Here is a 26,027-nt window from a genome sequence, read left to right on the forward strand (position 1 = left end):
AGAAATTAATGAAATTTAATGGTAAGTTTTGTCTCTTCTCTTGTGATAGGGAAGGCAGAAATCACTAACCATCTTCTAGGGTTGTCATTGTTCAAACTGGACCTTTACTGGAAATGGTAATAGAGATTTTTTTTTTTTTCCTCATAGGCAATCAAAAACAATGCTGGATTTAGAGTATGGATCCTCTTCTTTCTTGTGATGTGTTCCTTTTCCTTGCTTTTCCTGGACTGGTATGATAACTAATTAAAAACACATAATATTATCTACATGCTCTATTTTTAAAACTTCTGACATTTTTTTTTTATGGAGTGGGATAGGCCTATCTGCATATTTTATGCCTTTTTTTCCATACTGCTATGATGGAAGCATTTCCAACAAATAAGTGTGCATATATATCCATTAGTGCAGAGGGAGCTGATAGCATTTCTTTTAAGTCCCCTTATCAAATGTAAACCAAACTTAATCCTGCAAAGAACTAGAAACCTTTGATTCAGCGAGTAAGAAAGCTGTGAGCTGTAGTGTAGCCAACAGGAGAAAAAAAGATCACTGTCAGTTATCCTCACTTCTGTGATATTTAAAGTCCACCTCCCAGGGTGCAGACCAGATCAAGAGAGAAGTGTTACTGTGCAAAAGCACCTACCCTGTCTCAGACTTTTAGTCCTACCACATCATGATCATTTTGCGTATGTATGGCCTCTACTTCTAATCTTTGAAAACTACTTTAGTCAGAGATCAAAAAAAGCTGTTGATTTCAAAACAGAACAAAACAGAACCACCCACTAAAACACTTTACTTCTAGGTGCAAAGAGGATAATACAAAAAGATTGTGTAAATGAAACAGAAGTTCTGAGATGTTGGAACAAAGAGACAATATTAAAGCCAAACTCTTCAAAGTACTAAAACTGGGAGCAATTTGTTAAATGCAAAAAAAAGCTCAAAACCACCTGTAGATAAAGAATCTGCTTCCAGTGCTGCCAGTGGAAGTTGGAGGAGAAACTGCTTCTGACCCCCCAAATGGGAAGCAGTGAGTTATCTCTCACTGCATATTAAAGCTTTACTGTTTTTCATGTTATAATGAGAGAAACAATTTGTCTGATTGTTTCTCAAATGTATTAACTTGAATTACTTTATTACATAAAGTTGTTTTTATTGCCTTAAGTTTAAGAGGAGGAGATATATCATGAATTGCTTCTGTATAGGATCTTCTCATGTAAAATCTGAATGGCCTCTGTAAATATGTTCATATGAACCTTTTGTTTTGCTCTCTCTTCTGGAATGTATGTACCATATATTATATGCCACAAGCAGTATCATCCTTATTCTTTATTCTGTATAGAGTGAAAATGTCAAAAGTTACATGTGAATTACATTCAATAAAGTATTTGCCTACTAGAAAATGCAAACATGGTATGTTTGGAACATTTTTTAAGATAAGTTTGAAATTTTAAATGCAGAGAAACAATTTGGCACATAATTTATTGCTTTTTATGCATTCCACTTAACATAATGACATAATAAAAAGCCTTTTACAGATATTACTGTATAATGCACATTTTATATCAAACCTAGAGAATTAAGGAATAATGGTTATTTTTACTGTACTGGTAATAAAGGTTGTTAATAATACAACTCTGCTGGAGAAAAGTAAAAGTGGAACTGTGACCATGTTTGTTTTACTACATATTTTGAGAAAGAACCTATATTGATGGGTTTTCCTTCATTTTTGTATAGTCTGTACAAAAACAATGGAACTTTTGACATATCCACCAGAAATATCACATTCAGCTAACATTAACAAAAAAAAGAAAAGTGACCTGGTTACCTAAAAAGTTTCACACAAGTTAACTTACTTATAAATTAATAAGATGATTTTTTTTGTAATATATATATTTAAGATTTATAATAAAAATGAAAACATGTTTTCATACTTAAGAATAGATGAGAAGTTTGTTATTACAATGGAACTTTAACGTGAATCCACAATACTACGCCCTTCTATATCTTTTGCCCTCCCAAGCCATACACAGACAGTTACACTTCTTCACTCAGTTTTCACATGTAGCTTTAAAACAGCAAGCTGTGTTACCTAGTATGCTACTGTTTCACTTGTGAGGCTGTGTTTTTAAAAGTAGCAAACTGCAAACTATACATATAACTCAAATATATTCATAGTATATAAAAGGGAAAATGTTAATGTAATAGAAAAGCAAATTTAGACATTACTCCATCTGTCATATCCAACAAATTACATAGTGGACTACATCTATTGTGAATAGGCTTTCTGCCTCTTAATATGATTAAAACATGTCATTTCTCATTAGAACATCCTTAACTTAATGGGTTTTTTACACTATCCTCAATATCCATCACTAAAAATGCTTGTGTTTCTCCATAGTGTCTTATCTAGTTCACGTTTCAGTGCACATCCTTACCAAGATGCTAAAGCCACAGTGGAAATGCAGTTAAGTTCTGTTGACAGCAATAATAAAACATTGAGCATGCTGTGTTGCAGAGAACTCCATTATCACTTACAAATCAACAACAGTAAAGAAATGTAAGAAAATTCTACCTGACATATCTTTTCTTTCTCCATACCAGTCATTATATTATGCCCTTGATATCAGTGCTGATTATCATTCTTGCTGGAGCAAAAAATCAAATATAAATATAGCTCTTAGCTAAACAAGAGATCACTCTAGTTATGGCTGTGGTGTTTCAGTTTGCAAAATGACTAACAATAAAAAAATTAATAAATAGTGCCAGTTCAGACAACAGAACATATCATTTATCTAAGTTTCAAGCCCTGAAAAATCCCATGAAGAAATCTGTCAGCATCCGATAAATTGCAAGACCATATATAACATTGGATTTCTGTAACATTGAAAATGGTGTCATAGCTCTAAAGCAATGCTGATATGCACCTTGGTTTATACCCATGAATGGTCTGCAGCAAGTTTTTTGTTTGGTTGTTTTTTGCAAAGCAGTATCAGCAAACAGAAGCAATTGCACCATAAACATGAGTAACCTCTAAATTATCCATAATTGTAATTAATGAAAAGTTCCTTAAAGTCCCTTAGTTACCTTCAAATGACATATTGTTAATAATTAGCTTATCATAACTAAGCTGATTTCTCAGCAGCTTCAGTCTCCTGTTCAGACAGTTTCTCTTCTGACAGTACTGTCATCCACGGAGACACTGAGCGCGTGATGGTTTGTTTGGCCAGATTGTAGTGGTTTATGACTGTGTAAAATTTCCCTCGAGCACTGGAGTCTTGTTCAGAGTAGTAGTTTTCCAATCCAGCTGGAATGCACTGATTATTCTGAAAAGAAAAAAATCCATCACTTAGATTACAGATATGTTTCCAAACAAACTGGATGTAGCTTGATTTTTTTTTCCTATTAGTCTAAGCTAGCATTCACTTTGAGTCAAGATGCAACATACAGCAATTACTACAGCGTAGGTCTACAGTGTTCAAAATGCTCTTCTCTCTCTGCAGTACTTCATGCATTTGCCAGGGACACCACTCTGGGCCAGTATTCCAGAAAAACAGCATACTAGAAATATGCATGCCCAAAATTAATTTTAGAAGTATTAATTCTCTACTTCCAGTCATATTTTGTTGCTTTCTCCTCCTTTTCCCACTCCACTCACCATAGACAGACAGTTCCAGCTGTTTGATGTACAGTTACAAATGCCTGATTTCTATCAATAGATTAACTTCAGGCACTTTAACTGGTTGTTTTCAGTCTGTGTAGTAGAAATTAATACCAATATATTGATAGCATGGTATGAACAGTTTTACAGCATAGTAAGCAAGGCAAAGTGAAACCATCATCATAGCCCAGCTTATGTGCAAGTGTGTACATACTTGGCTCCTTATTTTCAGAAAGAAATAATTAACAACAAGCTTTTAAAATCCATCTTTAAATGTGACTATATTACTTAATTTCCCAGAAGTTTAAGAGTACTACATAGGAACTGCTGGGTGCTCCAAGCTTTTGAAAAATCAAATACCTGATTTAGATGGTTAAATATACTAAGTAGCATTGTAACTTTACTGCCCATTTGAAAAAAAAAAAAAACAAAGTGAACGTGTGCATGTGATGCCTTAGCCTGAAAGTAGCTTTTAGAAAGCATTCTAGTGCTGATGCAGTAAAAGCCTATGAAGCAACTGCTTGCAATGAAGGAAAAAAATGATTTAGCTGCGTCCTGCCAATCCTCTAGGGTTTGCTCCACTAGGGCTCAGGTCCTTCATCATATCTGCCAGTCACAGCAGTCTTGCCACGCACCTCAGAGCGCTGGGGCAGTCATTTAGGCAACGGAACTGACCTTCTCAAATCCAAGCTGTGAGCATCTGCAGCACTCAGATTAGCTCAAGAAAAGAATAAATTTAATCCCATCTAACCTAAATAAAACTGTTTTAAAAGAAATAGGCTGTTAGATCTTCCTATTTCCAGCATTAGACTACCACCTTTGCAATTAGTAAGATTACAACACAAAGCAACTTTAACAGTTACTGTTTTCATACAGTTTGGCAAACAAAACTTTGCATTGGAAATTTCTGAGCACAAAAGTACATTCAAGAATTTCATGGTTTTAATGATCAGATACTACTTCAAATGTGTCCACATTTAGTTCAGAGTTGAACCTTGCCTTAATCAAGAAAAAAAAAAGTGGCATAAATTAGCATCAGTAACAACTGCTTCAAACAGTTTAAATCATAAAATGCAAAACAAAATGGTTGGGAGGAAGGTCTACCACATGATCTTGTCCTAAAATAAATTCTGCATCCTAAAAATTTTAGGGTGAAGAAGGCATCAAATAGTTTGAAAGAAAAAGGCAAGAAATACCAAAACAATAGGCCTATAGGTAGTTTTGTGAACCTGCCTCATGAATAATATTTTATGGGGGATTTGACTGTTACAGGAAGAATCACTGTCACAGCACTAACAATCCTCCCACTGAGTTAACAACTCATCACTTCTAACCTGCTTGTGTGATAGAAGCTTAGAATTGTGTCAGATTCCTGATAGGGTTCAAAATTACCACATCCAACAAGATTCAGCTTATTTGTGTTATCACTGGCCCTTGCTACTATACTTTAGTAGCTAGGGCAAATTTTGCCTCAAAGTTTTTTATGAACTAAAAGACAAGATTTCAGTCCACCTAAGCAGACCGATGCCCCTTCAGCACTGTATGTTACAGAGGTCTCCCCACAGACATGAATGTATGTCAGCCACACACATGCAGCACCTAAATTAAAAAACATCGGATGGACAACTCACGATTACAGCTACTTCGTTATGTGTGTTCACATATATCAACCATGTCACTGTGCTGGGATAACTGGCACTATCTATCTCAGACATGATAAACTGACTTAAATACAGACATCTTTATAGTGATCATTTCACCCAATCATAGGATGCAGTCATGACTCTGAATGTTTAAAATGGGGGAAGGAATGCAATCTATTGATCTAATTAAATCCACCAGGGAAATTCAAGCAAATGGAATATAATTATCAGTGTTGAAGACAAGCCAAGATTACTGCCAGTACAAAAAAAAAAAAAAAAAAAAAAAAAAACCTCACAGATATTCTTTAATTTTAATTGATAATAGAGGCACTTTGCTCTGTCACAGGCAAAATGACCCAGGAATGTTATTTTGTTATAGTCACAGAAGGGCCTAAGAAACACATATTACAGATGCCATCTTGACTGTATTTCTGCACTCAGGATTTTGTGTTTCTAGCAAAGAGAGGCGAAACTACCCTTTTACCAGTAGTTCTTTGCACGCTGCCCAAGGACCTCACCCCTTCGCTTAGCTGCACGTCAGAGCGAGCAGAGTAGCACTGTGCAGTTACACAGCTGTGGGAACTGGTGCTGTGCCTCACTCGGTGTCTTGCCCACGACTGTCAGCTTATGCAGAACACTTCTCTCTATCCTTTTGATTTGTTTTCATGGTTCCCAGAACCACTAGAGAAGAAATAAGGAATGGCAGGAAGAGAAAATGGATGCTACAGAGGAGCAGTCCTGTTTCTTTCACAGCCCTTCTATTTCAGAAATTAGTTACAAGTTAAGGTCTTTAATGCCTGATAAAATCCTGATTGCCAGTCTGTATTTGGCTGTATTACGATGGCTACTTTAGTTCCCTTGATAAGAAGAACCCAGCGGTATCAATGTTTCACTTAATAATAATACCTTCTGTTTTATTAACTTTGCTGGGTCAGTAATTCCAAATTTAATAGATGACTGTTGCCTTTAATGAACTGAAATTGTTTTGCTGATTACAAGTTTGCAGAAGGCAGATGCCTTGTCCACATAAGGTCAAGAGTCACAGATACAGTATGGAGCATGCTAAAGCCCTGGAGAAATTTCTCAGGGATGCGAGCAGGCTCAGGTCTTCAGAGATAAACTCCAGCAACTCTCCCCAGTAGCCAGTAAAGAGTGCATCAGAGGAGGGGTATACACAACAGCAAACGAAAAGGCAGCGTTCGCTCATCAGAACAGCAGTATTACATCTGTATCACAAAGCTTCAGCAAGCAGAAATTAGTGTGGACTGCAATTTAAAGCACCAGCAGTTTTAGGATTCCTATACAAAGAAAAATGAGCACCTAATTTTAAGCAGACTTTAAAACCTTGGATGCACAGGACAGCAGAAAGGTTGAAAACAGTGAAACCTCTGGAACCGCTCTGCATATTGAGAGCATCAAAGCAGGGAGGAGTGTTTGTGTCATGGACATGGTATCTCAGGCTTTTTGCAGAGATTTTCACGGTACCACACTTCCTGAGGCAGGACACTGTTCCCCTTAGCAGGCAGATCACATCAGTGTCCGAAGTCTGGGGACATCCAGGCCAAAGTATGTTACTGAGTTCACCTGCAGCACAAAGTCTGTCCACAGAGGCATCAGTCACAAAATCATCACAACTGATACTAATTTCTCTTTAAGTTCTCTCAAGATGCCTGTGCTGAGCTATGCCATGACATAGTAAAGACTCTCCCCAGAACAGGCACATGCACAAGACAAACTCATGTCAGCACTGCTAGTTTCAGGACTTGTGGCTTGCTAACATGCTTATCCTGTAACACTCGTAGATTTAAGTGACTAAAGACACTGCTAATCCTAGCATTATGACACCGAACACCTAGGAAACTGCCTCCACAAAACCTGTCACTGGAAGAGCAACACTCAGCACAGTACTAAGTATGTATGTGCTGCGCCTTAAAAATGAAGAATAAGCTACAGGACATCTTGCCTGACTTCTGTTTGAAGCACAGGATCCCACAAAGAGAAACCCAGTCAGATTCTGCCAACAGTGCAACTGAAATACAACTAAGGAACAGTCCTCCCCTTAAATGTTTGTGATGCCAGAAGGAAAAGGCCAAAGAAAACAGGAGGCTGCAATTCAAAGAAGGAGATGACATGATACGAAAGGACACAGAAGCAGCAGACTGTTACTGCAATTACGACAGGAGCACTTAACTGGCTGTTCTTATCAAGTCAGGATCACATCAAGATACGCGCTGTAGGAACATACAGCCCATGTTCCAAAGTGCTGGAAGCCAAGAGAGAGCTTAGAGAAAAGCTATCATCCCTGGAGACATGAGCACAGAGCGGTTTCACAGCTTGTCCGAGACGAAACAAGAAATAACAGCAGAATCAAAAGCTGAATCTCCTGAGTTCCAACCAATGTTTTAACCATGGTATTTTTTTCCCCTCTTGAACCAAGGGAAAGCAGTAACCTAAAAATGCTTGGAGCTAAATTAATACAATACAGCATCACTGATTATAACTTTGACAAGATTCTTTTAAAGTATGCACGTGCCCAAAGCAACAGGCGCAAAAGGTTCTGCACAGCTTTTTTAGGAGTGCTGAGGCACCCATTCCAGCAGAAAACATTCTGAAAAAATCACACAAGGTACCCATTTCATTAGATGGTCTTAAAAGAATATATAGACAAGAAGAATGTCATCATCAACAGTACTTTTCTTATCTAATTACATCCAAATTCAACCCTGTTGAATTTACAACTGAGAGAAATCAATGTTTCCTTTCTGACTTTCAGCCCAGGTCATAGCTGAAGAGCCAGCACTACCATCTTGTAAGAATTACGCGAGCCCCTGCTTCCCTTTCAGTTAAGGAAAGTTTGTTTTTTTCCAAATAAATGTACATTTTTCCTTTTTGGCATAATTTTTGGCCTGTGACAGTAAGACTTGGAGGTCAGAGTTCTAGAACAAGAAGTTCTTTCTACAGCCCTTATTTAGCTCTGCTGTTCTTAATGGAATGATTACTTTACTGTTTCTGTGACATATATTCCAGAGTCAATTTATTTTTTCCAGGTTTTAGATTTATCATTCTGTTCTTTCTTACAATGTATGAATTTGGAGGAACATACAACATGCAAATGTATAAGCCAATAAATAAGGCCTTTGCTCAAACAGCTGCAGATGAAGTTGGTTTGAAGGACGCTGGTATTGGGACTGCTGCTATACTTCCTGTGTTTAGTGCATTAACAGAAATAATGGCAAATATTATTGGCAAATAGCGTGATAGTCACAACCCCCTTTACAAAATAAGCAGAAAAACACAGCAGGAATCACATCAACCTATGGAACAACCACAAATTTGTATGCAATGCAGCATGACTTAGTCAAGGTTATACAGAGAACACCAAACAGAATATTACATACTTTTCTATTTTTCTAGAAGCATGCAATTTACCTTGAAAACAAATCCTTCTGGACAGGTATGATCATACTTGTAAACCTTGTAGACTACCAGAAATACAACACATGTTAAGAATGCAAGAGCAAAAAGGACCAGCACAGTTACCTGTAAAGACAAACAAAACACGCTCAAGTTAGGAAAGCACTGTGTACGGTACTGCTGTTTGTTATTGCAGGTGGCAGACATCAGTTACGAACACGCTTTACAGTAAAATCAAGCAAAGAATAAAAATGGCTACTTAGTTATTGAGAGAGATGAGAGAAGTGGCACATAAGTGGTTCTGCCTCCCCCCTTCTCAGAGGAGACAGCAGATCATCTGGGCAGTGGCCCATTGCCACCACCCCGCAAGGCTTTTTCGGTTGCTTTTCTGTTCAGTGCACACATGAGGCCACAAGGACACAGCGAGGTGGTTTGGGTCTGCTGCTTTTCCAGTACTTGAATGATGTAAATGCAAGTCTAGTTTATGTCAGGTGCCATTGGATAAACATGTTTACCCCATGCCTGGCCAAGAATTGAGTCAGATGATAATAAATTAACACAGGTGTCATCTAAATAATAAAAGTGACCAGCAGGGCAAGGAGAAAGTAGTGTCTGCCCCCTCTTGTTAGGGGAAGTGTTTGTTACACCCGTTACCTATGGATAGTTGTACCAGTAAGCTGTATGCTTGAAAGCCCAGTGTTCCTGAATTTATAGGTCAAACCAGGACTTCTCCACCATGCGGAGACTGCACAGGAGTAACCCAGATCCATAAGGGAATGCATCAAGGCATTCAGCATAGGGCACTGAAAAGTGCTGGTACAACTGCCCCTACAGTGCTCCCAGAGAAGCCTTCAAATCTCAGCCTTACAGACTGCGCTTCACAGGCTGCACTGCATGGCACTGACTCTCCCCGTGTCCTTCAGGACCTCACTGGTCCTGAATTCATGTTCGAACAGAGTCAGAGACACACCATTAAGTTCAAACTGAAATTAGCTTCAGTATCATGGTAACTTTCCCAGGATTAAACTCGGAGCAGCTGGAGACTGGACAACCTTTTAAGTAATGTAAGAAATAAAATTACCTCTAGTATTCCCTTTCCCATTAGCCAGAAAAAGTGCAAGTTTTTGTCCTAGCAGTTACACTGCAAAGCTCCCTAATCAGATCTCTTTTATTGAGGAAGGTGTGAGCTGAGCAAATGGCATTCATTATCTGAGAGAATGTCCCAGATGTGCATTTTTATTGTTCAAAAACTTCTACTGAAACACAAATGAGTAGTTCCCAGAGAATAGAAGACTTCAGAGTAAGAGTAGTTGAGCTTTTTTTTTTTTTTTTTTTTTTTTTTTGGCAAATTAGAAAGAAGCCAGCATCTGTTCCAGCATAAAAAACAGTAACAAACAGAAACAAACATAATTATGTTATTAACAAATTAAAACAAAGTACAATATGATCTATATTTTAAATAAATAGGGGAAAGTCAGGTAAATACACCTTCTAAAAGAAAAAAAAAGAGAGAATTTCAACATATCAGGATCAATTATGCCAAGAAAAATAATCTGGTATTTTAGGAAGCAAGAAAAAAAAAATTAGAGCTTTGCCTCTTGCGGAAAAAAATACCTCACACTATCATTATGATAACTCCCAGAACTAACAGGATTTGTAACACTACAAACTACATCTAGCAGTGGGACTAGTACTGATACTGAAAGACTGAGATGAGCTTCCACAGACTTCTCATGCTGGGAAGCTAACTTCACCCAGGACAGGTAACAGTAAGTGCTAAGCTTCCTGGGAGAAACCAGGTTAGGGAGTACAGTGTGCTGCTGAAGCCAACGATATTACAAGGATTTTTGATTGACAGAAAATAAGCAAAAAATGAAGGGCCAGAAGAGAAGGCAAGAACCACCACAGATCAGAAAGTAATTCAGCAAAAGAAATGTAAATATTAATGTAACTATGCTGATCTAAGTGTGACACAGAGCAAAGGACCTTTCTGGTTAATAGCAACGTCTTCAGTTTCCCAGAACAATCATTGGATTAAAAAAAAAAAAAAAAAAAAAAAAAAAAAAAAACACTCCACATTTTCAAAATCACACTGAAAACCTTGCACTGACATCAGTTTTCAAATCCAATTAGTCTTTCCCCAAATCTATTACTCATTTGCATAGACGAAGGTTAACGTGGATAGATTACTCCGTCTTGCCAGCTTCGTATCTTCAGTTCATCCCATGTCTCAGTATGTCATCCAAGAGATCAGGTATGTTTTCCTTCCTGGTCATTTCCTCACTGCTGCCCCAGTCACCTCTGAGCCCTTCTCATGTATTTTGAGCAGGTGTATCCTTTTTTTCCTTCTGTTTTCGTTCGGGCTTTCTTCCCATCTTTCCTCAGCCATCCCCCTGACATACAGATATATGGGCCCTTGGCTTGGCTCAAACCTTGCGTCTCGTTTGCAAGCATCTTCCCCTCTCCACAAATGGGGCAAGCTTTATTCTCTGCTCTCCACCAAAATTTTTCCCTGTATTCCAGGCTCTAGCAAAACAGACTGTTCTTCCCTAATACTGCAGCTGCTACCTTGGACTCCTTGTCCCATTTCCTTTAAAACCTTGCTGGTCCTACACACTGCCAGCATCCGCAGCCAAGCCAAGGGGCCCGAAACATGCCTCTGCTTCGAACAGAACTGCAGCCTGCCTGTGGGGCCATGGGCACAAGGCTTCTGCCCCTGTTAAGCTGGGCAACACGAGGCGATGAGGGACCAGGGAGAAAGAGAAAGCAGTCCTCACCCAGCCAGGCAGCTCCACAACACACATACTCCACTCCAAGTTGCAACCTTTGGGTCATTCACTTCCCACCCCTGCAATCCACTGGCTCAAAGTATGTGTTATCCTCGTCTGTCCACTCTGGCAATCATCTCTCTTCCCATAAGAAAAGGGATAGAGAAGAAAGAAGGGATAGAGAAGAAAGAAGAAAACAGAGAGAAGAAAGATGACAACCTGGTGAGATTATTACCGAGGCTTCCTGTGCCCTCCAAGACGTATTCCACAGAGCCTTGAAGAAAGTGGCTTTCTCTCAGAGAACTGCTCTATGATGTTGGACATTCGCACCAAGCAGAACAACAGATTGGTTCAGTTCACATTTGTCTCCTCCATGGATGGGGTAAATGGTCTATATATTGTGCACATTGCTGGAGTTTGGCATGCTGCAGAGTCACGGCCTCAGGGCTGATTTGCTGACGCACAGAACATTTACCTGTATCAGTGACCTATTTGGAATTGTGAGTTCTCAATGCTCTTACAAGTCACATCTAACATGGTCCTTCCATTGCCACACAGTAAGCCAGAGAAAAGCTCTCAGGGCTCCTGGCTTTTAATTCTCAGATAATCATTCTCTCTCACTTACTTACTGAATTACCTAATCTTATTAATTTTGGTATTAACATATAAAATTTTACTCTTACTATCTCCAGTATTTGTAATCACACTCCATTTGCAAATCCCTAATCAAGCAAGCTCTCATCTCCTTTCTTACAGAACAGAAGTGCAGTTCTCTTACCATCCTGCAGGATACAAGCAACTTCTGCGCAAGGAATGAAGAGCTGTGCATACAAATGACACAGATGAAAAGAAATCCAGCAACAGAATCCAAGATGATCCCGTTATTAATCCAATTCACTTCTCCCCTGTAAGCTGAAAATCCTTCTCTTCCTTATCACAGTTTTTCCCTTCACTTTCACAGAACCCCACCACTGATGGTCCACAACAGTCTGATCCCAGGTTCACTTCTGAACCGAGCCAGTCAGCATCTCTGCACTGCCAGTTACACAGCAGATCCCCTCCTCTCTGCCTTGCCTTTGACTTCTCCCCTGTGAACTGCCCTTCACAGATCAAAGCACAATAAGAAGAAAGCTGCTTCTTTGGTCCACAAGCCCTACCAAAGCTGACATTTTACTGCTTCCTTTCACAGCAACTTTGTATGCTCTGTACAAGCTAAGGGAAAGTCATTTTCTACTTCCTGCAGGGGTTGTGGGAACAACTTTTTCTTGTCCTGTGTTCAGGGTAGGGAGACTGCAATTCATGTGCAAGCACTACTCCTCTACCCCACAAGGAAACCTTCAGTTTCTTCTCCTTGTGGCAGCCAGCTGGCCGAGTGCAGGACCACACAGTGGGAGCAGAACTCTTCTGTAATGCACTGCCACTGCACATCACACAACACCAAGGTGTCTGTCACACCACATGAGTGACTGTCTTTTAAAATACATTTTATGAAATAACTACAGGATAGCACTATCAAGCCTTTCCTTTAACTAGGGACCTACAGTGCGGTTTTGTTTTTATCTTCAGGGCATCCTTTAAAGTTAGTTTTAAGGAGATCTGGCAGCAGAACTAAGTGAGCAGAAGAGATGACAAGATATGCATGTGGCAGATTTTTGAATAGATTCTAAGTGAAGAGCAGAAGGACAGCGTCTAGCCAGAAGCCATTACAGTAATCGAAATAAGAGATGACTAATGAATGAACTAAGTGTACCTACGGCAAAAAAAAATCCCCATCTTCAGACTCTGTAAGCATTTAGCCAAACAAATTAAACTCCCCGGATCTGACAACTACACTAAAACGTGAATGACTGTGATAAGGCCTTACCATCAAGATTTGCTACGAGATCTTCCTGATCAGTCCATCCTGCTGCTGCAGCTGCAAAGCACTGCAAGCTGTATTCTCTTCTCTTGGCTTGGCTACTGCAGTCTCCTCCTTCCTCACTTTGTTAACATTTATCTTGCTCCCATTTTAATCAAGCGAGATGCCACAGCAAAATTCATTAATTGCACCAATTATGCCTGTTTCTCTGCAGATCCCTTCCTGGCTTCTGTCCCTTTCTGAACAAATTATAGGCCTTGTTTCAAGGCCATGCATAATTCTGCTTCTTATGCTCCTCTTAGCCACATCTTTTTCACTTTGCCTTTATTTCACGGTCCCACTGAAGCCTTGCTGCCACCTGTTTTTTCCAGTGCCATCACCTCCACACTTCTCATGCCTTCTCTTTTTGTCTGAAATTCTTTCCTTAACCCTCTCTGTGCTTTTTTGCACTGCTTTCCTTCAAGTTTTTCTTCCCATCATGCACTTTTCAGCAAATCTACCCAGGAACGTTCATACTGCTATGAGAAGTGGAACTAAGGTGGAACTAACAAGACGTGTATTAATCTTCACTGCTCAATCACTGGCACTTTGTCACATCCATCTCTATTTTACATCCATGCATTATCTATTTCAATGGTAGCCTCTCAGGAACACAACTTTTGGTTCTGTTTTGTCTGTAAAGTACTAACACACACTTGGTGCTAAATAAAAAGAGAGAAGACATACATTTATAGAGCACCTTTCATCTGAAACGATTTACAACCAATTTATGCTTTGCTCGCCAGTGAAATGCAAAGCTCCCTGGGATGAAATACAGCAACCCTGCACAATCATTTAGGACAGGAAATTAAGATTATTGCTATCCAATTTAAACTACAGAATTTTAGGCAGCCAGACTGTAATTACAATAGATTGAGTCTGGCTACATCCCACAGACTTAAAATTCGTGAAGCATCATGTTGACTTCCCTGCAAATGGCCGTGACCTCAATTCGACCTCTCTCCACTGAAATCCTGCATCTCCAGCTGCACAATGCCCTCTGCCAGCATGTTACAGAACAGTAAAATCAGGTGTCCACTTCCCCTAACATTTACGTTTTTCCAAAGTAATTTTCTTGTTTGCTCTTATATGGGCCTGTCTGTAAAAGATTACAGGCAAGATGAGCCTGAACCAATACAGGTAAGGGATAATAGAGAAGATTCAGCTTGATGCTCACATGTCCATGCACAAGATTTGACCCAGATTCATTTACACAGCAATCCCAATTATACAGACTAAGTTGGTTTAAACCACTATGGGAATATACAAAATATTACCGGTGGCTCAGAAGACAATTAGGTGCCTTCTTTCAGGAGGACATTTCTAATATCACATATCACATTTAGTTACTTGCATCTAACTACCAAACTCATTTTCTCTGCCAGAACATCTGCACCAGGATAAGACTCTTGGGGTAGACCGTACCCCCCCCCCCCAAAAAAAAAAAAAAAAAAAAGAGAGAGAGAGAGAGAGAAATCAAAAGACTATCCTTCTCAAACAGAGATTACAAAAAGAAAGATAGCACTGGCTTGGGAACTTATCTGGAGATGACAGAGTAATAGCAAAAAAGGTAGATTCAAGAAGGACAGTAACTAAAAATGAGCAGAAGCTACAGACCAAGTTCTTCCTAAAAGTGACAGTGTAAGGTAACAAGAGCCTGCCTGCAAGGGAGTTGATTAATGAAACCTGAGGGAGATATTGCCAGAAGGCAGGTAACAAGGCAGTGGCCTTGAGAGACTAGTTTCAGGGTTTGACATAACTAGTCGTGGCACACAGTGTCCCCATCACGTCCTTCTATCATGTTGCACCATATAATAGTGTTACAACTACAGAGGTCAGAGAAAGGAGCCCAAGAAACCTTATGGCCCTGATTGAACCTTGTTACTTTCCCACACAAACTCTAGAAAGGATTAGTAAAGCCACGAGAGAGGCTTGATAAGTTACTGCATCTGAGGAATGCCCGTGTAAAGCTGTTTACACTTGAGAGACCCAAAGCATCTTCTGTGTCACTGCAGTCTGTGGCCTTGCTGCGAGAAAAGGATTTCTAATTAATACAAAGGCACAGGACACCTGACTGAGACCAGGAAAGTTGCTGTTATGCCCCCATTTTACTTAAATCTTCCAACTCTGACTGTAAACAAACTCCTTTTAGTCAGGAATTTAACATGAAATTGTCAGTTTTAGCTAGAAATTCGATTTAAAAAACAATTAAAAAAATCTATTTTTTTAAAAGAACTGAAGAAGGAAAATGATTAAAAAGAGCAATAAAGACAGTTGCCCAGCAGTGCCTTTATTTTCATCTACGGTTTTTAAAATAACAACTACAATAAAGAATTGTTATTTAATTTTCCTTTATTTTTCTTGCTTAAGTAACACAGGAAAGATTCAAAACCTAACACCTGCCAGACACACTTGTAAGCAACTTTAATCCTGTGAGAAGTTCTGCTGAAGAAAACAGAACTACTCATGACAGTAAGTGCCTGCCATTCTTCCAGCACTAAGTGAAAGACATGGTATTACCTAAGGAAGTGCTATCCTGTACAGGAGTGGGCTGACTTACCTCGTGCATTTAACAGACTTAAATTGGAAGCAAAGTGTTATCCAAAGTAATCACACAGAAACTAACAGAGAGATGTTTTCTTCTTCTCCAGTTATTTTTTCAGCAATAATAATATTATTTAGTATTACTAAGTAATAGCAATACTAAGAAAAACAGGTAAATATGTTTTAAAGGATGTCCCTTTAAGACTGAGCAATAATGGAACATTTAAATACACGTTATATACATACATTTTCCCACCTTTTAAAATAACTGAATAAAATTTTAGAAGAAGGTCTCTAGTCCTCTTCCATAACTTCATGCATACGTTCAGGCGACTGCTTGCTACTTGATAGTACATACGACCTTATGGCACAAGAAAGCTTCAGGCTTTGGCTCTGCACTTAGTACGTGTATAGATGTCAAGGATAAAGTCTGAGGAATGGATTTGCCTTTGTACAGAACCACAGGGCTTAAGGTAGACCACAATTTCAGTTTATTCAAACCTTTTCACCTGCTTGAAATTTACTGGGAAACAGGAGTATTTACTTTCAAAATACTGCTCAATGTTCTTTACTCAGGTTTTCCCAAAGATAAAAACAGCTTTCTGCTTTATAACAGAAACAGATTTTTTTCTGAAATTGGTGTGATTGTGTGCAACTGACTGTTGCAGACCAATTCTATAGGAGCCAGAACAGACATCCTACCACAAAATCCAACCGGAGTTTACAAAAACGCTGTTCTGTCAATGGAGCTGACCAATCAAGTTTGGCCTTGGCTTACTGATACCATCAATTTTCTCCAGCAATAACTTTCTCCTATCACCTGATTTATAAGTCTCTTTTGAAATGACATTTCCAGCCTGGCTGTGCTATTCTGTATAGTGGATGATTTAGAGGAGAGCAAAGTCTGCCTCAGTGAAAATTGCCTACCAGATGTGAAGGACCATCTCCCCACATTAGCCTACACTGTCCAAAGAACAAGAACGAGACTTCTAGTTCTCAATGAAAAAAATATGAAAGACACATCTTTGGTATGATTAGTGCCAGAAAACTAAACTAAGGGTTCACAGAATCAGGAAGTCTTCACATTCTGACCTGCTGGGATACTTGAAACAGATTCTAATTTGAAGTCAGAACGTGGTTTAATACACAAAATCATACTCATATTTTTCTTTGCAAACATTCTCAGCTCTGTTGTTATAACTGTCGTAATGTAGACTGAATGCAGAGAACACATTTTATAATTTCTTACTCAGTTGCTAAAATACCAAATGATCTACATGACATATGCACGTGCTTGAGTTGCTTCATTTGTTAAATACATGATTTCTCAAGAAGCACAGCTTTAGATGATCTGCACTGCTGAATCCCAAAAATGCTATCATCTGCTTTGTCCTTATTTAAAACTACATCTTAGAATACACATGTGAATTACTAGTAAATATGACTGACTTTTTATTCTTAGTGCAATATCTGATTTTGAATCTTGTGGCAAGCTTATGCATCAGTGATATAGAATATTAAAGTTATTAAAACAGCTTCTGAAGCTTATTTCAAGCATGCAAGCCAAAGTCAATATCCCACCAGTTAAATAATGCATTTTATAATGACAGCAAATATTTAATTTTCAAACAAATATCCTTTTGCTCTCTCAGAACCAACAGCAGCAGTTAACATGATAGTTCACAATTAATAAGGACCCAGGAGAAAACCTCACACAATCAGTACTTTTCATCTACATATTTATGAAATGTCATCAATTATTCATGAAATACTTACTACTGGGAGTGGTGAATATGACAATCATGCCTGCTTTTTAAAATGTTACAAACAGCATAACTTAATTCAAAAACTGTTGTATAGAAATTGAGGGACATTTTTAGGACCTGATTGTTCTGCATAAAACTATTGTTTTCAATTAACTGAACCACAGTTTTCTAATTGATCAGCCCCTACACCCTCCTTTCGAAGCCTAGACTTACAGCCACAGTGTGAATCATCATGCAATTCCCAAGAGAAACCAAATCTTACTGAAACCTCTCTCTGATGCAGCAGTTACCTAGCAGCAAAACCTAGCAACCCTGTAGTATGCGATTCAGCCCAGAGTGATCATCATAAAATAATACCTAAAAGACATTTTGTTTTAAGTATGCCATCCAAAGATATATAAAAATGCAACATCAAAATGTTCTGGCATCTAACTGTTCAGTCACACAAATTAGAAATAACTACACAACAGCATGACAAGACATTTATTTGTTGTTCTTTGCTCAGCTCTCCCAAAGACAGAACGAATCCATTATCAACAAGATGTATATTCTTAAGTAAAACATGTAAAAGATGCAGCTGAGATACTCAAAAATCTTTTCTCACCTACAATTTAATCTTACAGTGATGAAGTCCCTTATTCTCTATATTTCTGCTAGTGGGTAAGTGCAAAACACCCAACTACAGATTCTGCTTGGTTGCTTGGAACCTAAATCCTAGCAGGATATTCAGACTAAACAATTTCTCATCTTTCTCTCCTGCAACGCAATAAGCATTTTCAGAGCTCCTTCCAGAGGCCTTTCAAGTCCAGGACTTGCACAAAAGATAGCCAAACAGAAGTCATGCTTGTCCTGAGCTGTCTGTCTGCATCTTACCCTTAAACATAGTAGGTAAAAGCCTCACCTAAGGGGGGGGGGTGTTACTCTCAAGGACCAGAACTGTGGCTTCAGGAGGAGAAAGAAAACAAGAGTCAGAATTCCCAGAAGGATTTTCTGTGAGGGATGGGATGTCCTTGCTCCAAATTAGATGAAGGAAAAAATGGAACTAGGTCTCATTTCCTCAGTAAATCCCTGTCACACTCTGTAACATCTTCTATTAGCCAGTTTGAGGTTGTTCCCTGTACAGCTTACAGAGAACAGATCTCATAAGGCTGAAGGCTCTACTGGCTGATCCACACTTAAACATCTGGCATGGCAACACTCCACAAAGTCCCTTTGCAAACATAGACTAAACTCTTCCTTGAGCCTTCACCTCGTTCTGTTGTTTTGTTGGTTTTGCCTGCTTGATCCCAGGTAGAGCTGTGCATACATTTCTGAAGGTAAGCTTGGGTCTAGAGAGCTTTTAGGCCAGGCACAATTGCTGTGTTTTATTCTCCACGTTACAGAATTAAGATCCTTGCGTGCAGCCTAGAATTACCATCACACAAACAGATGTTACATACCTGCTATGTAATGAGAATACACATTTTTATTGCAACTGTACATTTCTCCTCAGACTAAACATTACACTTTCCAAATTCATTTGTACCTGTGCACTGAATAGCACAGTTATCTACTGTTTAAAAATGCCTTGGCATCCTTGGGTAGGATGCCTAATTAGAGAAAATGATAGTCTTCATTTATTGAGACAATAGGTATGAAAACATGATCAGGAGGAAAGGTGGTTCAATCCTTGCATCAGTTAAGCTCCCAGCTTTCCTTTGGGACTACTCAAGTGGAAAAAAAAGGTGTGGACACTAAGGAATAAACCTGAGTCACTGATTCTTGCTGAACTGCCAGCCTCCAGCAACAGTCATCGCCAAGCTGTAAGGTGCATCGGGACCACGGAAATTGATGGCAAAGAGCTCTGGTGTATATTCCTAAGCTGCCAAGTCATACATTTAACTATAAAAATTACATAATGGAATATGACAGTGCTTTTATGAGAATGGTTTGGCTACAGTAAAGAATAATAAGCCAAAAAGAAAACAAATACTCTTGTGGTTCTTGCCCTTCAACACTAACAGGAGCTTTACCCATGTAATGAGAGTTAACTGTGTGTAGCCCACATAGACACCTGCCACTGACAGAAATGCCTTCTGTATTGATCTGCCAGTGAGGGATTAAAACCAGTAATGCTGCAGGATTTGCTTTTGCTTTGCATTGCTTAGTACTGAACTATTTTAACATTGATTTTTTTTCATTTGTTTTCAGCCATACCTACAAAAAACATTGTGTTAGTTATAGCCAGTTTTGACTACAATCAGCCATTGATCGTAAGCACTTTCAGGAGTACGACTGAGTTATTACCATCTACAGATGGCACTGCTTACCTTAAATCTTTCTGAAACCCCTTCAGTGATGCTGATTGTGAATTCAGCTATTTTAGGAGTACGGAACTTTCCCTTCTTGCGGTCAGGCTCATATTCTGTTTTTGTTTTGACCACAACCTGAGAAAAGAAAAAAAAAAAAAAAATATATATATATATATATATATATATCAGTACCTTACTAGCACTTCCTCAGGTGCATTGGCCTGAAACTTGTCGTCATCTTATTTACTCACGAATTAACTAATTTATTCAGGAAACAATTTCCCTACACAATTAAAAGCATACCAATGCTTTTCTTTTCCCTGCCTACGAGGGCATCTAGCATCATACTGGTCCTTTTCCCACTGTATGTAATTCCTCTAAGGAAGCTGTAAGTTGTTAGTTATTTTTCCTGTCTACTTTTTCACAGAAACCATCAGTAAATTTTCTCTCAAAGTACTTTTGATGGACCTAAAGGAAGAGTCATTACACAACACTGTTTCTTTAATGTTCAGGTTTTTCCAACTGTTCTGTTCCTGTGCTGCTATACTACACAGGCATGCATTTAGTTCAAATCTAACATCAATTTCTTCCCACCATGTTTGTATAGTTTGAGAACAGTCATCTCCATTTGCTTCAGGAGATTCTATTAATGTGATTTCAAATCAGAGATCAATAGGATCAGAAAGTTACTTAAGATGTTCCTCAGAAATTACCATCAGTAGCAATATTCTTTGATGGCACCATTTTGAGTTTGAAAGAAGTGAAATGACCCATCTATTTGCTATTCCATATGTGCTAAAATATAGCTCTTTACACTGTATTCTTGAAGTCTCAGATAACTTTTGGATTAGTTGCTGTAAGCAGCAAGATGCACAGAAACCCTTGTGAATTAAGAACAGTTTATTTCCTGCTATGAGCTATTGGCTCAAGCCACAAAATTCAGCGTTTTACCTGTATCCCTAAAACATCCATTACCTCATATTTCTAGTCTTCTCCTAGGTACTCTAGTTGTACAAAATTTCACATAACTAGCCTACTTGCCTCACTTCTGTCTTCTACAGTTTTTAGGACCTTTTCAAAGTATCACTCTCAAAATAGTGAGCTATTTATTGTACTGACAGTGCTGTTTATATTTATTTTTTTTCCTGATGTTCCAAAGAATAAATATGCCATTCCTTTTAAACTGTCATAATCAGTTATTATTGTGCCATTGTTACCAGTGGCAATTACGTTATTGTGAAATTAGGACTGACACACCTACAGGTAGCCAGGTACTGAAATTAAAGCTTTTGGTTCTCCTCTCCTCCCCCCTCACTTCCCTGAAATGATATTTTGAACACTTAGTTGTACCTAGACCCAGTACCACAAGGCTTATTAGATACTTTCAAAATATCACATTGATATATGCAGGACATAGGGAAAGTAGTTTTAAACCCATTTTCAGCTATAAGATAATAATTATAATTATACAACTTTATGATTAATCCCATGATGCTGTTGGGCAAATTGAAGATTTTTTGAATGTTTTTAACATTTTACTTCCCTTCCTCCCCCTTATGTTGCATAATCTCAGGCAACTCACATCACATTCAGTTGCTACTGAACTGAACATACAGTTCTATCTGCTTAGTTATGTAATGTCTTCTTTTGTTTAACATACCTAAAAATGAACTTAAATCAATTCATCCACTTAATTTAGAAGCTGTCAAAATCATCAAAATCGTAGTGCTACAATCACTACTATTCTTGAAGTTATGCTTCACTGCTGTACTGGAGTCTTGTCTGTGAATAATAAGCATATATATATATATATATGTATATATATACACACACGTGTGGGTGTATACGTATTTATGGAGTATGTACTCCTATTTATTATACAAGTGTCCTTGTACCTCAGAATTTGATTTTTGTGTCAATTCTGACTTACTATGTTTGCTATTTTCACATGATCAATTGCCCTACTGCCTTTTAATCCATAGCAACCAACAAACACTTACATGACTAACCAGACAGTCACAGAACAAAGCCAGTATATATTTTTATTTTTCCTCAATGTTTGCAAAGGAAAGGAAAGTTAACACACACATAGTAGGAAAAGTAGAAAAGCCAATCAAACACTTTTTCAGGTTTTAAGTCTAGGTGTATGTTTACTTTTGTTCAAGGCAAATCTTGTGAAGGTGGGAAGAGTTCTAGTCTTCCAATTCTAGTCTTTATCAACCAAAGAACTGTAGAAGCAATCAAAGCAGCACAGAGCCTCATGGCTTTGCAACAGGAGCAACACTTAAGTTAAATCTTTGACCACACTTTGAGACCTGCATGACAGTGGAGTAACACAACAAATGCCTCTGGACGTCAGTCCTCAGTGGCTGACATCATGGCCATGCCCAGTCACCATTTGGTAGGCATATTGGACACATAAGACAAAGCTGTTCTAAAGCCTTCGGGTGCAATTTTGTCCTCAGTTATGTGATTTACACCCAAGTAACTGATGGTGGAAAACAGGCCTTAAGGCTCTGGAGCAGCCGTTATGGCCTACTGTATTTATGCCTGCCAACTGGTCATTAAGTACAAAACAGAATGATGTTGACAGGCATTCAAATGGAGGTCACAAATGCCTTTGTACTGCACACACGCAACATGGTATACAGCAAATTTAGAAATCTGAAACTCTGTATTCCTTATATAAGAATATGTGATTTTTTTAAGCTGTGAGGGACCTATCACAGCATCTAGAAGTAGAATTGACAGAAGACATGAAGCCAAAAATAAAAATAATTACAAAAATCATTTAAAAGATATCACTGACCATTCCCAAGTCAAATTTTGTATTTTCCAAAGATCATACAGCTTTTTTGCCAGATGTATATCTGAAAAGTGAGTATCTGAAAAAGTATCCTAGTGCTGGACATAGTAGGATGTTACTCACGATAACATTTAGTAAATTCTTTATTGTGAGGGGAAGAAGCAGATTGACAGGCTACTATATCATTTTCCTACGTTAAATCCGCGTAACAAGGCAAGTGGAACACATGCTGTAAGCAGCACTTTGGCTAGCTGAGGACCATCCGAATAACCTGCTTGGAGGTTTGGGGGCAAATAATCTGTAAAGAGAAGCCCAGCAGGCTGTTCACATCCAGTCATTTCAGCTTGTCTGGGGCTAGCAGGGAGGCCCACTGAGACATAAGGAATATGGAAGTCTGTGGGTAGTCTGCTTACATACATACGTACATCTTGCAGAGAGATAAAGCAGCGCTTTCCCGGTAGGAGAGGTTTTTGAGGACAGAGAAAATTCAGGTAATTTATAGGGCATATACAGTACCTTCCAGATACTGTAACGAAAGGTACTGAATAAGGGGTATGACAGTACCACAGCGAGATGCTTGCATTTGTATGGTTATGCATTGCAGACAGCAGCACTGAAATCTAAACACGCTTACTGCTAACATTTTCCACTACTTTTTTTTCATGGTAAGTGAAGTAATTTTAATGCAGATCACTACTACTGGATTTTCGTTAGCTTAACTGCCAGTATTTCCCCCCAGATGGATTTGCCACTCCTTAAAACACCCTGCGCTTCTTGCGATTTCCGAGCTGCTCGCTACACGTAACCGGCTCTTTTGTTGTTCGCCGAGATTTGGGTGTGATTCTCCGCGGTGGAAACCGGCGCCCCGCGTACCTTATCGGGAGGCGGGAACTGGAGCTGATTGACATCCAGGGGTGTGATCAGGGGGATGGTGTCGAATCCATCCTCCAAGAGCGGCTGCTTTGTGCTCTTCTCGCTGAAATTACTCCCCAGTTTCACCATCCTTCCAGGAGAGCAGGATTTCCCTGCGCACACGCACAGAGGCAGAAACGCGGAGCGGAGCGTGTCAGCGCCCCGGGACGCACCAGCCCCTGCCCGAGCCCGCAACGCCTCGCGGCGGAAAATATTATAAAAACAAGCGTTGCCCTCGGCGGCTCGGAGGGCGCCCGCGGTTTGGGGAGCAAGAGCGACCGCCAGCGCTCCTACCGCTCGCCTCAGCGGCGACAGTAGCGCCCGCGGCCGCGCGAACCGCTGTCGCGGCGGAGCGGCGCCCGCCCGGCCCCGGCCCCGGCCCCGGCCCCGGCCCCTCGGCCGCAGCGGCCTCCCCGCGCCCGCCGCCGCCGCGCCGCCCCGGGCTCCCCTCCGCAGCGGCGGCGCCACTCACCCACCCCGCGGCTGCCGGCCCGTCCTCAGGGGCGGCGAGGCGTCGCTCCGCCGCGGCCGGCGCAGAAATGGCGGAGGCGGCGGGTGGCGAGGCGAGGGGCGACCGTGGGCGGCCGCAGCGCCTGGGCCGTGACGCACCGCCGCGCGGCTCCGGGCAGCTCTGGAGCAGCACAAAGGGCCCCGCGGGAGGGGGCGGGCGGCGGCGGCGGCTCCCCTCGGCCGGCTACTGGCGCAGCGGCAGCAGGTGGAGGCGGCGGCGCGGCGGGGGGCGGCGCGGCCCGCCCCGCTCCGCCCCGCTCCGCCCCGCTCCGCCCCGCCGCCGCTCGCTGCTCGCCGCGGCCGGGCCGCGGGCGCCCGCGCTGGGCCGCCGCTGCGGTGGCCTTGGCCGCGGCGCGTCCCCTGCCCCTGTCGCCGCAGGGACGGGCCGGACGCGCTCTCCCGAGCGACCGGTGCCAGGGAGCAGAGCAGAGGGGAAGAGGAGAAACAAAATACATACAAATACTAGCGCTGGAGGCGACGGTGGTGTCGCCTCCAGGCGGGGCGGGTTGCCGGGCCCAAGCGGTCGGCCCGGGCGAAGGGATGCCGCCCGGGATCGAAGCGAAGGGAAGGCTCGCGCTGGGATGCCGCCGGCGCGGTCTAGCAGCGTATCATAACCGCAGCAGTCGGGTCAAGCGCCGCCGACGGAGCCCGGCCGGGGAACCCATCGGTCACCAGCACGGCTTTCCCGGCCCTCGCGTAGGAGCCGTCGTCAGTGGGTGAATGGGGCTAGCTCTAACGCGGCAGCGTGGGCACCGTGTACACCTCATTTCCCTTACTTAAATTTACCAGTCCTCCGTAGCAGTTGCCACCAGAGCCAAGCGACAGCAGTTTGGAGCTGGGACTAGTAAAACACGCCAGCCCCAGCCCACTCCCCCGCTTCTGCAACCTGTAGAGCCCTCCGGGACCGCGGGGCAGGATTCTTCTAAAGGGACGGCGCCTCCCGTCGAAAACTGGTCGTGCGTCGGTTGGGAGGGTGCCGGGAACGGAAACCACCTGCGTGTCGTGCGACCCTGTAATTCTGCGCATGCTCTCGAAGAAGCTCATGTTTTTTGCTGCCTAGAGTTTTCCCGGCAGATAGGCAGCAACAGGTCTGTGCCCAGCAGGAATGGAAGATCTCTAGGCCCCATCCCAGTGAAAGTTCATGAGGTATCTGCAGAGATCTGAGGAAGCAGATGTGGAAGAGAAAACCAGAGGTATCTCAGGAGTGAGATGCCTTTCTGTGTAGAAGTCAGAATTTCATGCCTTTAATGGAAGTTCAGGCTTTTCTATGCAGAGCAAACAAAACTAAACTAGTTTTGTTTTGTTTTTCAAATCTCAGAAAGCCCTTAATTTTTATGACTATTGCTTTCAGTTTAGGAACTTAAAATCACATTGGACACTTTTTTTGGCTGTCACACGAGCTATTCAATGGGTGTTGAAAGTACAAGTGAAACTTGAGTTCCATTGCAGTCATTCGAGAAAGTCCTATTGACTTCACTGAAGCCATGATTTCATACATTTAAGATAGGAAGATCTCAGTGAATCTGATGTAGAATTAATACAGAAAGGTACTAAAGACTGTATACCATCCTATTGCCATCAAAAGAAATCTCTCAGATTAAAATGATACTATTAACTTTTTTCCTCAATTCTTTTAAAAAAAGGAAGCTATTCCCGTTCCTATCGTCTCTTTTCCTTTTTTTTTCTGCTTAGCAAATAATTGATTTTTTTTCTCCTCTCTTTTTTTTCCAGAGGACACAAAGCAAATGGATTTTCTTTCATTGGCTTTGTTTTTTTGTCATAAACATCACTGCTAAAGTTAGTGTTGTCAGCGCAGTTCTG

At 40.7% G+C, this 26,027-nt stretch overlaps 2 protein-coding genes across 4 annotated transcripts in view; one reads left to right on the top strand and one right to left on the bottom strand.

Moving 5' to 3' along the window:
- The window catches only part of STX18 (syntaxin 18), a 72,198-nt gene extending 70,263 nt beyond the window's left edge, over nt 1-1,935 (top strand). The window contains exon 11 of the mRNA XM_062575329.1: nt 148-1,935. Within this exon, the coding sequence (XP_062431313.1) occupies nt 148-243 (96 nt within the window). The 3' untranslated portion in view covers nt 244-1,935. The remainder of the gene's footprint in view (nt 1-147) is intronic.
- On the bottom strand, nt 773-24,377 carry NSG1 (neuronal vesicle trafficking associated 1). 3 transcript variants are annotated; one of them, XM_062575331.1, is made up of 5 exons: nt 24,173-24,377; nt 23,658-23,809; nt 19,997-20,113; nt 8,728-8,838; nt 773-3,320 (listed from the first exon to the last, which is right to left on the bottom strand). In XM_062575331.1, exons 2-5 carry the CDS (start codon nt 23,784-23,786, stop codon nt 3,120-3,122), a joined length of 558 nt encoding a protein of 185 aa, XP_062431315.1. In that variant the 5' UTR covers nt 23,787-23,809; nt 24,173-24,377; the 3' UTR covers nt 773-3,119. The 3 variants fall into 3 exon arrangements, with proteins under 3 accessions (XP_062431315.1, XP_062431314.1, XP_062431316.1); XM_062575330.1 differs by having other exon boundaries at nt 24,169-24,377; XM_062575332.1 differs by lacking the exon at nt 8,728-8,838 and having other exon boundaries at nt 24,169-24,377.
- Nucleotides 24,378-26,027: the final 1,650 nt, after the last annotated feature.

Source organism: Rhea pennata, chromosome 4 (assembly GCF_028389875.1).
Source record: "Rhea pennata isolate bPtePen1 chromosome 4, bPtePen1.pri, whole genome shotgun sequence".
Lineage (NCBI taxonomy): Eukaryota > Metazoa > Chordata > Aves > Rheiformes > Rheidae > Rhea > Rhea pennata.

Bases quoted from the DNA above. Each gene is read 5' to 3' on its own strand.
- NSG1 (XM_062575331.1), bottom strand. From the start codon at position 23,786: ATGGTGAAACTGGGGAGTAATTTCAGCGAGAAGAGCACAAAGCAGCCG. The intron at 20,114-23,657 runs GTACGCGGGGCG...TTCTTTTCTCAG, and splicing joins AGTTCCCGCCTCCCGATAAG to GTTGTGGTCAAAACAAAAAC. The intron at 3,321-8,727 runs GTAAATTGCATG...TTTTCTTTTCAG, and splicing joins CAGAAGGATTTGTTTTCAAG to AATAATCAGTGCATTCCAGC.